Source organism: Rutilus rutilus, assembly GCF_951802725.1.
Source record: "Rutilus rutilus genome assembly, chromosome: 9".
Taxonomy (NCBI): Eukaryota; Metazoa; Chordata; class Actinopteri; order Cypriniformes; family Leuciscidae; genus Rutilus; species Rutilus rutilus.
The window spans coordinates 8916263-8928731 of record NC_140223.1 but is presented as its reverse complement, the minus strand read 5'-3'; the positions used below and the strand labels follow the sequence as shown (position 1 = coordinate 8928731).

Sequence of the window (12469 nt, the reverse complement as noted above, 5' to 3'; positions counted from 1 at the left end):
TTGACTGCCAGAATCAACATGTAAATGTGTTTTCTCTCCCAAGAACGGACCAAGCTGTCAGGGACCAGTGGATTAAATTCATTTTTAATGACGCGGTTCCTACAACCCTTCCCACTGACTTAATGTTAGGTGTCTGTGCTAATCATTTTACGCCGGAATCGTTCACAAATTTGGGGCAATATCAGGCGAAGAATTGTAGCCTATATTATATAACTATGACAACATATAATTGTATTGATTTTTTTATAGAATAGATAAGGATAGATAAATAAAACAAACAGTCAAGTAATAATAAACATAAAGAAAAAGATCACGTTACATGTCTGTAGAAGAAAAATATTGAATGTCTAAAAAACCACAACGTGAAACAAGGCAAAAACACCACATGATAGCAAACGTTGATCTCAATAACCACTGTAAGCTGATAAAAAAAGTAGACTACATCTCCGTTAATGTAATCTACATTAAATAAAAGGTATAATATGTCTCAGTCAAAATGATTGTCTTTACCATTCAGAGACATCTTGATGTAGACGTCCTTCCATCGACTCTACATCTTCCCTTTCCAGCTCTGGTTCAGAGTCTGGCTCATACATATACGGTTGAATTCCGTAGGTCGCGGCCAGGTCGGGTTCATTCACAATTTGCGCCATGATGTCATTTTGGAATGATATGCTGAAGTTACCTGCGGTGTCAACCCCCCTCCTTCCTGCCACCAATCAACCCGCCCCTCATTTGCATTATTAAAATGACCGTCCACGACAGCCAAAATATCGCATCAGATCTCGCGAGACAATAATGCCTTCAGAAATAAGGGTCAGAGGAGCTCTGTGTTTATTTTTTTTCCACTTTTCTTTTTTAGAAGGGCCTGAAAGACTATAATAGAGCGTGGGTATCCAAGGTAATACTAGGTTATGACTCCTTTAAAATATCTTCTTTTGTGTTCAGCAGAAGAAAGAAAGTCATACAGGTTTGGAACAACTTGAGGAAGAGTAAATGATGACAGCATTTTCATTTTTGGGTGAACTATCCCTTTAAATGTTTATTAAGATATTGCTTATGCCTGTGTGACTAGTATTCGCTGAGTTTTGTTTAAGTTTAGAGACGTGCTCCAGAAAAAAGGTTCACGGACACGGAGAGGCAGAAAGCAAATTTTCTTTATTTTACAAAAGTACAATGTTTTGTTTCGACTGTAAGTGGACACATAAAAAAGTAAACATTGAACAGTCTATTTTGCTGCCATGTGAAAAAAGCCAGCAAACCGCGCCGGCACGTTTGCCGACCCCAGAGGCTTAACTTTAGCCTAATAGGAAAGAACATAAATTGTGACTAAAAATATATGCTCACTCACTCACATCAGACGCCGCTGCAGTGATGGAGTCCCATGCAGGAGGAGCAGCGCATGGCACTGTGCCGCTTTACAGTTTACAGCCTTGCAACCAGCAACACTGCTACACCACCACTGTACAAAATACAGATAAAGCTAATGCTAAAAATCAACGCTAACTTGAAGCTATCCTAATTGATGCAATACTATGCCATTAACTATCTATGCTTCTAGCAATACTACACTAACTGCTGCTTAACTACATAGGCTACACAAAATAATCTAAATAACTATATAAATGCTATGCTAACTAGATGCGCTCGAGCCTAGTGAGCTCGTACCAAGGGCGTGGTGAGCTCGTACCTGCTTACGTCACACAGTACCGCAACATCCAATAGGAAAATTCAACTGCAGTAGCCACCGTTCAACCTGAAGAGGGCAGCACTCAGACGTTTTTACACCATATATTGTAGAATTAAAACACTTTATACCCAAATGTCAAAAAATTTACTCTGATAAATGAACAGCACTAATAAAGCCCCAGTCTTACAGATCATTAACTAAAAGAAGTTGCTTTAGGGTTTAGTTACCCTTTAATTTTTTGAATCTGAGAATGCTCAGTTCACATTTGTCCCCATTTGTAACTATTTTCACGGCTTGACGAATTAGCATATTCATGGTTCCACATGTACTACAGGAAGCAAGGGTGTAGAGTTACATTTCATATATTTTAACAGGAAAAAAAACCCCATTTAAATCTGTCATTTTCATTATCAAAGATAATTTTTAAGGGATAAGATTATTGACTACAGGGGACTTTAAATCACAAATCAGTGTGATTGCAGTGGCAACTCTGTTTTCAGTCTCTGCTCCTTTTTCACCATCAGCTGATCCCGAGAAAACTGAACTGACGTCTAAATAGTGAGAATCCTACAATAAAACACACAGACAGACACATATGAGTATGAGACATTACTGCTGTCACATCACATACTAGTAGACAACAAACTCAAAATCTGTTTAAAAATACAATGTTGATATTCTTGTGGGCCAGTCTCATCAAAATAAGCAGGATTTAATTCATATTAATGCAATTTATAGTGCAAAAACTTCCACTCAGCTAAAGCATAATGTATATACATATGAAGGCTGTTTATTGCTTTGCTCCAAAAAAGATATTGACATGTTATACTTAAGAGGGGCTGTCCTGTACGTAAAAATGTTCATGTGTCTTTTTTTTCTTCTTCTTTTTTTTTGCCAATGTGTGAACAGCTTGTAGCGAAATGAGAAAGAAAACAAGACCTTCCCTGACTTCCGAGGTTGTCTGTAGAATTATATTTTTATGTGAAGGACTTGGGCCGGTTTTGTCGGTAAAATCCAAAGAAAATGATCATAACAGTGTAATTTTAATTAACCCTCATCTGTCGACATGATGTCAGTGAATCACTTTCAGTCACTGTTTTGGCTGAGGCTTGTTTTGCATCTCGTGTGTTCATGAGCAATAAGCAATAAGCAATAAGCAATAAGTTGCTGGCTGCAGTTCAATTAACAGCCACCAGTGTTGCTAGTAACAAGAGTTTTTGACTTCTACAATATAGCCCCCTTTAAAAACATTTATCTCACTCACATCAGGTTTTTCAGTTTTTCCAGTATATACTGTAGAGCAGAGACTCTGACTCGTGGATCTAGGTTATTAAGAGACAGATCCAGATCTCTCAGGTGTTCAGGGTTTGATCTCAGAGCTGAAGTCAGAGCAGCACAACCTTCATCTGTGATGCCACAATTCAATAACCTGCAATGAACAAACACACTGTTTAGTAACAACTTAATTATAAACACCAGTGAATCTCATGTCAGTCAGATCATTATACTTCAGTTTCTCTAATCTGCAGTGAGGATCCTGCAGTCCAGCAGAGAGAGCAATCACTCCGTCTCCGATTTTATTCTGAGAAAGATCCAGATGTCTCAGGTGTTCAGGGTTTGATCTCAGAGCTGAAGTCAGAGCAGCACAACCTTTATCTGTGATTCCACAGTTCATCAACCTGCAAAGAACACACATTTTTCACTCTCTGAAACAGCTACAGACTTAAACTCACAAACTATGTCAAGTACTTTTGTTTTTACAGAACTGTCACAAAGGTACTTTGACAGAATCTTTGTAAATTCCATGTTTTACAATCAATTGTTTATTACTGGTAAATGTACTACTACTGTTATTAGGTATTTCTTTGGCACTTTTATGTTCATGTTTTTATTTTATTTATTATTATTTGCCTAAAACTAAACCAAAAGTTTCTGGTTTCAAAATTAGGACATTTAGCTAATGTTACTTTTAACCGTTCCTTAAAAAATCATTACTTGTGTGACAAAACAAAATGGCATTTTTTAATTAGTATACTCTGTTTACCAAGGAAAGAACATCAGTGAAGAGCTTGAGAAGAAATATGAGCAGAGTATTTTTATAGTGCATTATTTCTAATCTAATCTATTTATAATTATTTCTAACGCTTTGGACAAAGGCGTCTGCTAAATGACTAAATGTAATCAAGATGTCAATGTTTATATGCAAAAGTGCCTTTAGATAGAGATTCACCCTATTACTAATATATTTATCTGAAGATCCTTGTTTTGTTTTGTGTTTTTTTTACTTAATGAAGTGACAAATTATGCTGTAAATTGTTTTACTTTGATGCGATTTATTAATGACATTTAATATAAATGAATGTTCTTGATAATGATCTTACCTCAGTTTCTCTAGTACACAGAGAGAATCTTTCAGGACATCAGAAAGGAGCTTTAGTCCCAAATCTCCAATCTTATTTTCAGTGAAATTCAGTTCTTTCAGGTGTTCAGGGTTTGATCTCAGAGCTGAAGCCAGAGCAGCACAACCTTCATCTGTCACACCACAATGGTACAGACTGCCAAAAGAAAAAGAAAAACTCTTTTAGTAGATTAAAGTTAACTAATATGTTCTTTTTAAATTATAAATATCTATGTCTGTAAATATCATTGTGCCACTGTGTATGTAAATGTGATTTATTTGACCATGTTTATGCAAGTCTATTAAAGCAAGTGCTGATATAACAAATAAATACAGTCCATAACATAATATTAAATTATCCAAGTCCTGACTGTGACAAACACTTTGGTGAGTTTTTATAAATAATTTTATTACGTTTAATTTTTCTCAAATTATCTTCACAGATATATCAAATATCATGATATTAAATCCCATTTTCAATCTTGATTTTTAATTTAATTCATCAGAATTAATTATTCTTTTTGTATCTGAAATTCACGAAAAACATCAAACAGAAGATCTTACTTCAGTTTCTGCAGTTTACAATGAGGATCCTTCAGTCCATCAGATAGACGCTTCACACCAGAATCTCGTAGTTTATTCTCAGACAGATCCAGATCTCTCAGGTTTGAGGGGTTTGATCTCAGAGCTGAAGCCAGAGTGACACAACCTTCATCTGTGATATTACAGTCATCCAAACTGTAGAGATTGAAAACAATACATTGAACACAGTAACAGTAAAAACAGTTGCTGCGAATGCAACGGACGTTCAGTTGACGGATAACCTGTAGCATTGCACATTGGCTCCAGGGCCTTAATTTTCCTTGTCTGTCTAAAATCTAATTATTTTATTTATAAATATATGTATGAACTGATTATTTCGTTATATATTTAATATAATTATAGATATTTATCTAGAGATGCCCCTTTTTTTCTCCTTAATTTTACAGATCAACAGGAATATTACAATAGTAATATTCATGGCTGTCTTAAATTCTTTGATTTTAAATGTTAAACCACAGAGGGGTATGGTCACAAATATCAAAATATGGTATCAATACTAGAAGAAAGGCTCTGATTATAGGTTGCATCACTATTCCCCTCTCAAGTCATTAAACACATGAGTCAGTACTAACAGAAATTCATAGATCCTCCAGCATGAGGGCCAGCACTCTGTCTGTAAAATGTTTTAAAAGATCATCTGTCACTTACAGTGCTGATCTGGATTCTTTAATCACAGGAAGCAGTTTCCGAAGAACTTTATCTGCAAATTTTTTTTTTGCAACAAATTTATTCAGCTCAAACACATCCATCACTTGCTCTGATGTCAACAACACAAAGACTACAGTTGACCACTGAGATGAAGAGAGTTTGACTTCAGCCAATGTTCCAGATTTCAGAGACTGTTGTATTTCCTCCACTAGTGAACGATCACCCAGTTCATTCAGACAGTGGAACAGATTGATGGATTTCTCCGGAGAGCTAGTGGTCCTGATCTTCTTCTTGATGTACTCAACTGTTTCCTCATTGCTGTCAGATCTACTTCTTGGTAGAGTCATTAATCTTTGTAGGAGAATCTGATGAGACATTACTAATAGACCCAGAAGAAACCGCAGGAAAAGGTCCAGATGTCCATTTTTACTCTGTAGAGCCTCATCCACAGCACTCTGATGCAGCTCAGATAATAATGACACATGTTCTTCTGGTGAATTGAGTTGAAACAAGCCCTTGACTTTAGACCGCAAGCTCTGTTTGGTGTTTGGGTCAAACACATTTGTGTTGTTGATTGTACAGGAGAGATGCACATATAGAGCCGCTAGATGTTCCTGAACGCTCAGATGAACAAAGCAGAAGACTTTCCCCTGATACCAGCCAAACTCCTCTCTGAAGATCTGAGTGCACAATCCTGAGTAAACTGATGCTTCTGTCACATCAATGCCACACTCTCTCAGGTCTTCCTCATAGAAGATCACATTGCCTTTCACAAGCTGCTGAAAAGCCAGTTTCCCCAGTTTGAGGATCATGTCTTCATCGGTCACGTTCTTCTCATAGTCCTTCTCATGTTTGATGTTGGTCTGAAGGATCAGGAAGTGTGTGTACATCTGAGTCAGAGTCTTGGGAATCTCTCCACTCTCTGCTTCGCTCAACATCTTCTCCAGAACAGTGGCTGAGATCCAGCAGAACACTGGGATGTGGCACATGATGTAGAGGCTCCTTGATGACTTCAGGTGTGTGATGATTGTATTGGCCAGACTCTGATCACTGATTCTCTTCCTGAAGTATTCCTCCTTCTGTGGATCATTGAAGCCTCGTACCTCTGTCACTCGATGGACACACTCAGAGGGGACGAGATCGGCTGCTGCTGGTCTGGAGGTGATCCAGATGAGAGCAGAGGGAAGCAGATTCCCCACAATGAGGTTCGTCAGCAGCACGTCCACTGAGGCTGATTTACTTACATCACACAACCTCACATCACTCTGAAAATCCAGAGACAGACGACACTCGTCCAGACCATCAAAGATGAACAACACTTTATATTTGTCTTTGGATATTTCCATTTCTTTAGTTTCAGGGAAAAAGTCATGAAGAAGATCTGAAAGACTGAGTGTTTTGTCCTTCATCAGATTGATCTCTCTGAAAGGAAGTGGAAATATGAGCTGGACGTCCTGATTCTCTTTCTCTTCAGCCCAGTCCAGGATGAACTTCTGCACAGAGACTGTTTTTCCAATGCCAGCGACTCCCGTTGTCAGCACAGTTCTGATGGGTTTGTCTTGTCCAGGTAAAGGTCTAAAGATGTCATTGCATTTGATCGGTGTGTCCTCTGTTGCTGCTCTCCTGGATTGTGTCTCAATCTGTCTCACCTCATGTTCATTACTGATCTCTCCACTCTCACTCTCTGTGATGTAGAGCTCTGTGTAAATCTCATTCAGGAGTGTTGGGTTTCCCTGCTGTGCTGTTCCCTCATACAGACACTCAAACTTCTTCATCAGATTTGATCTAAATGTGTTGAGGACTTCAGCATAATTAGAGTCATGGCTGTAAAATCAATACAACAGAATATAAGTACAAGAGGTACATGTATAGAGCCATAAAAAGAGATGGCTAGTTTGTTTTCTATATAATATAATATATGTAAAGCAGAATGCCTGCTTTTGTTTATACTGATTTTTCTTATTTGTCAAAATACTGTATTTTACCTGATGCCAGGATAAGTGCTTTCATCAAATTCTTGTGGTTTAATCATGGTCTCGTCATATTTAATTTTTTTACAGACGGGTTCTGTTACATCTGGTCTGGGTCGCGGGATTCGCCTTAAAGAGAATGAAGTAAAACAGCAGAATAATCAGATACTTTGAAAGTGAATGGTGCTACTAACTGAATAATTCTGTGAACAGCTTAGTTGCTGTTTTTACACTTAATATTCAACAATATTATTGATCTGCCTGCACTGACACCATTATATGAGAACTGAACTGAGCTGGTTGAGGACATCACTGTTTTCTCCAGAGCGGCTGTATAGATAAATGAACTAAATTAATAAATTTTTTACAACAGAAATTAACCATCATTGAACTTACTTAAGCTGGACTATGATGCTATTTTCTTGTAGATCTGCTGTACAGCCGCAACAAACTTTGTTGCATTATTTTCCTGTTATCTCTGTAAAGCTGCTTTAAATCAATCTGTACTGTAAAAAGTGCTATATAAATAAAGGTGACTTTTATATTAGAAATATATAAAAAGGATCATTTCAAGTGGTGATAAAATGCTAATACTGCTAATACTAATACATCGATATCCATTTTATATGAATGTACCCAAATGCTATTTAGCTTGGTAGCCATAAACCACTGATACAGTGAGGCTAATGAGATAGATTACTTGATGAAATGAATATTTATAGTGATTATTATTAATAAATGCAGCTATTTATTTAATTTATTAATTTATTAATTTATTAATTTATATATATATATATATATATATATATATATATATATATATATATATTACTGTTTCATAACAGTATAAGACCTGCCTTCTGTCTCCACTATTAATTTGGGGTGGAGGATCCATAGACCAGTCACTCTTCATGGACACACAGCTGGGCTCTGGAGAATCTGATCTCTTCTGCTGAGTCAAACTGTAACCGAACAGAACCTCTTTCTATGTTAGATAGTTCAATCAACCTTTAAGTGTTACTAACAAAAGAGAATTTGGATTTATTTTTTATTTTTACAGTGCATTTCCAAATTTGAACATAGAAAAGCTGTAACCTGAACAATACAATGTAAGAACATCAAACCAAGTTAAAAGTACCATCAATTCACCATACATATTTCCTGAAAAAAAAAAAAAAATCTAAACATTAAAATATGTTGAGTATATACTGAAAATAAAAGTAACACCTGAGATTGGGCTGTGTGTCTCCACTCTTAATTTGGGGTGGAGGATCCATAGACCAGTCACTCTTCATGGACACACAGCTGGGCTCTGGAGAATCTGATCTCTTCTGCTGAGTCAAACTGTAACAGAACATAACCTCTTTCTATGTTAGATAGTTTAATCAACCTTTAAAATAAAGTGTTACTAACAAAAGAGAATTTGGATTTTTTTATTTTTTTTTACAGTGCAATACAATACAAAGCTGAACAATACAATGTAAGAACATCAAACCAAGTTAAAAGTACCATCAATTCACCATACATATTTCTTGAAAAAAAAAAAAAAAAATCTAAACATTAGAATATTTTTAGTAGGCTATATACTGAAAATAAAAGTGAAACCTGAGATTGGGCTGTGTGTCTCCACTCTTAATTTGGGGTGGAGGATCCATAGACCAGTCACTCTTCATGGACACACAGCTGGGCTCTGGAGAATCTGATCTCTTCTGCTGGACTGAACTGTAATACAGCAAATAATAGGGCTTGGTGACATCAGATGAAAAGAGCCAAAGCAACCTTTTCTATTTTGAAGATATCCACTGTAGTCTTTCACAAGAAAACCAGGAAGAGTGTATTAACAATGTAAAAATGGTTGATATCATGTTGTCTTTATTGAGTGTACCTGCATCCTGGAGAATAATCTCCATCTTTGGATTTTTGTACATGACTCATTATGTCCTCATGGTTCTGCACTCGTGCATCTGATTAGTCTGATCTCCTCCTCTGACTCTGAATGGAAAGGACAGAAGCACTAATTAGTAGTTTCTACCATTTCCTGTTATGCCTCACTTTAAGGGCAGAAAACTAGTTGCTCCCCCCACAACTAGATTTTACTTGATATGATCCAACTGTAGGCCTTGTGTGTGAGAAACAGTCAGTCATACCGAGGAATAATAAGGAAGGAGGATAGAAGAATAAGAACTGTCACACGCTCATTTACGACGAAACGATTTTTCTTTTGAAAGAAAAAACAATGATTGGTTTATTCCTAGCTGTGTATATATTTTGTATTCTTACTCATTGCGGGGTTTATATTCTATTTTAAAAAAATATATTTTTTTTTTTTACTTTTAAAGGATTATTATTATAAAAAAATGTATCTCACAAGTTCCGCATTTAATTCGATGAGCATCGAGTTTGGTAAGGAAATAGGATAGGTCGAGTCAGCAACATACAGCAATATAAAAAAAATATTTAAAAAAAGAAGAGGCGATTGAGTAATATTAATCCCAAAAAATCTAGACCAATAAGAGGAAAATCGTAGTTCGTATAGATTTACTTAAAGCTACAATATGCAAGAATTTTTGGCCTCTAGAGGGCGCTACATTCCAAACAACAACAACGGCGTAGCTTGATGACGATGTGAAGGAGCGTGGAATGATGGGAACTGTCGTTTTAAACTCCACCGTGGATGTAAATCAGTCAGATGGGAATCTAAAATCATGTTCATGGATGAGGCTAAGTTCTTTTTTTATAATGACATGCTTTTTGTGGCGAGGGGGGCGTGGTTCAGCACGGTCTGTAATGGGAGAGAGAAGAGACGAGCAAGTAGGTCAAGTGCAAATGACGAACACCTGTGTCTTATTGCAGTGATCGGCGTGGAGAGACCGCTTATAAGCCGCGCTGGAACGAGAGAGAGACTGAAGAGAAAATTGGACGCAGAGAAAGAAAACCGGTGGATCCGAGCTCTCATTTTTGAACTGTTTTGTGCCGTCGCGGTTGCCACGGTGAATGCGCGTTGTGCACGACTTTTGTTTGTTTTGCTTTATTTTAATAAAGTACGAGTCCCAGTCACGCCGACCCCTGTCTTCTTCCTTCCTGACTCTTGAACCTCATCACACTTTTATTTCATTAAAATGAATTAACCGCAAGAAAAGTAAGGTTTAATATTAAATTGGTTATCATAGATGTTACTGTATGTCGAATTCATTGTTGTGATAACGCGGCGCAGTTTTACGTGTTCTAAACAATTGTTGTGAAAGTACATTCGAACATACCCACATCATTTGCCAAAATACTGATTAATCTTTATGTAACACATGCTATATTTATTTACATGGCCATAAACACCAGACGTGATAAACAATGTCAATAAACTAAACACAAATCTAAAGCAATAATACTTCCCTTACATAAACATAACTATTACCGAATGCTACATTAGGAAAATATAAAATTAAGCATACTTTGTCGACAGAACCAGCTGCAATCGGTAAAGAATAATTGTGTTCCATAAGGACTGCAAGAAACAAGCTAACGTCTGTTGCTTGATAGACGCTACAACTACAACTTCCGCATTTGTCCAGGACTCCACGCAGTACGAGCAGAGTACGAGCGGAAACGAGGGTAACGCGGATATGACGCAATTGACTGGCGACTCCCAGCTCCCCCCTGCTCTAACGCCCCGTTTCCTTGGTTAAAATCGCAATTTTCTCACGATTTAAAAATAGTTGGAAACATTTGGGATATTGTAAGTAATCAACTTAACAAAATATATAACACTGGCCTTGAGATTATGGGATATTTTAATGCAAAATTCTTGCATATTGTACCTTTAAAGTTAAGAAAAAAATATTTGCCCGCGCTAACATCAAACGATCGCGACCTCATAACAGTTCATCTCGACCAACTGCTGCTTTTGCGATCGATTTTACTGGCTATGAAAAATCTTGTGAGTATTCACTCTAATTGCTAGTTCAGGTTTGGCTGAAGGCTACAGGTTGTCCGGTCAGAACAATGTCTCACTCAGGTTATATTCCAAATCGTTGTTTTATTAAAGGTGCATAGATGTGTGGTTCTGTGAATACAAAATACAGATATGAATATGGATATAAACATAAACCACAAGAACAATATGAATAAAGCTTATTTGGTAAATTACTGACGAATAAAGGTAATATATAACAATACAATCTCTATGATGAAATACTTGAATAAGTGGGAATGGATGTGTGTGCGCTAATGTGTGTACACAAGCTGTGCACGAGCTGTGCATGCGAGCATGGCTACTGCTGCATGTGCGGTCAAACCGAGATGTAAACAACTATGAGCGCATGCGCGCGACCTGAGATACAACGTGCATTGGTGTTTATAATGAATAAATATAACTAATACTGACAACAAATGACACAAATATACATAGCAGTAATGTCACAGCAGCCGAATATAATTAAGTAAACAACATTAAATGTAAACACGGATACAGGCGGATTAGCTTTAGTTGAGACTTACAGTGTGATGCACGCACACGCACAATCTATAAAACTTCTCCGATTTGGGCTAATACACTATATTCCACTCTACAAACTATATACAATATTCAGTCGATCTCCTTTTCCCGTTATCATCCGTCAACTTTCTTCTCCGTCACTTCGCGAACTTGGTGGAAAGTTTGGAATAGTCCATTTTTCACTGAATGACAGGGGTGACTGGGAGAGTCCATGTGTCAAAGGGGAACACTTTCTACAGGCTAAGTTTACAAAATTGTACAAATGGTGTTTATCTACCAAATATAAACATAACGCGAGCTTTTGTGTAATAAATCACCTTTAATACTCACTTTTTCTACTATGGCACGCAACGTGACGCAGTTATTTTAAAAGAAAACGGCTCCTAAGACTTTTACTTTCACTTTTGCTGGCTTATTGATGTCAACATGGAAGAAACCATTATAGCGTCAGTGGGCTTTTTTCGGTCAACTTGTATTAGTAGTTTTGCATGAGACTAAAGCGGTAGCCTATTATAGTCTCGCGTGAATACCGGTGGGGGATGAAAAAGTAGGCTATGATATTACAGTTTTTCTCGATTGCTTAAACACATTTCTTGAAACTATGCCTGGTATTCTCAAAACTGTAAACACAAATCCATAACGTCTCACCCAGTTCCCCAAACATCCTA

General features: G+C 37.0%; 1 protein-coding gene across 3 annotated transcripts; it reads right to left on the bottom strand.

The window, feature by feature from the left end:
- Positions 1–1141: 1141 nt before the first annotated feature.
- LOC311296719 (NACHT, LRR and PYD domains-containing protein 3-like) lies at positions 1142–12257 on the bottom strand. Of its 3 annotated transcripts, none has more exons than XM_084418596.1 (12): positions 12132–12257; positions 9195–9301; positions 8915–9031; positions 8537–8653; positions 8167–8271; positions 7325–7438; positions 5340–7163; positions 4653–4826; positions 4072–4245; positions 3199–3369; positions 2955–3119; positions 1142–2257 (listed from the first exon to the last, which is right to left on the bottom strand). In XM_084418596.1, the coding sequence occupies exons 2-12, from the start codon at positions 9242–9244 to the stop codon at positions 2242–2244; spliced, it is 3027 nt and encodes a 1008-aa protein (XP_084274722.1). In that variant the 5' UTR covers positions 9245–9301; positions 12132–12257; the 3' UTR covers positions 1142–2241. The 3 variants fall into 3 exon arrangements, with proteins under 3 accessions (XP_084274722.1, XP_084274721.1, XP_084274723.1); XM_084418595.1 differs by lacking the exon at positions 12132–12257 and adding an exon at positions 11804–11952; XM_084418597.1 differs by lacking the exons at positions 4072–4245; positions 12132–12257 and adding an exon at positions 11804–11952.
- Between the last annotated feature and the right edge of the window lie 212 nt (positions 12258–12469).

Coding starts and splice junctions, on each gene's coding strand:
- LOC311296719 (XM_084418596.1), bottom strand. CDS start 9,244: ATGAGTCATGTACAAAAATCCAAAGATGGAGATTATTCTCCAGGATGC. Junction 3,370..4,071: donor TGTGTACTAGAGAAACTGAG/GTAAGATCATTA, acceptor TGTTCTTTGCAG/GTTGATGAACTGTGGAATCA. Junction 3,120..3,198: donor TGCAGATTAGAGAAACTGAA/GTATAATGATCT, acceptor TGTTCATTGCAG/GTTATTGAATTGTGGCATCA.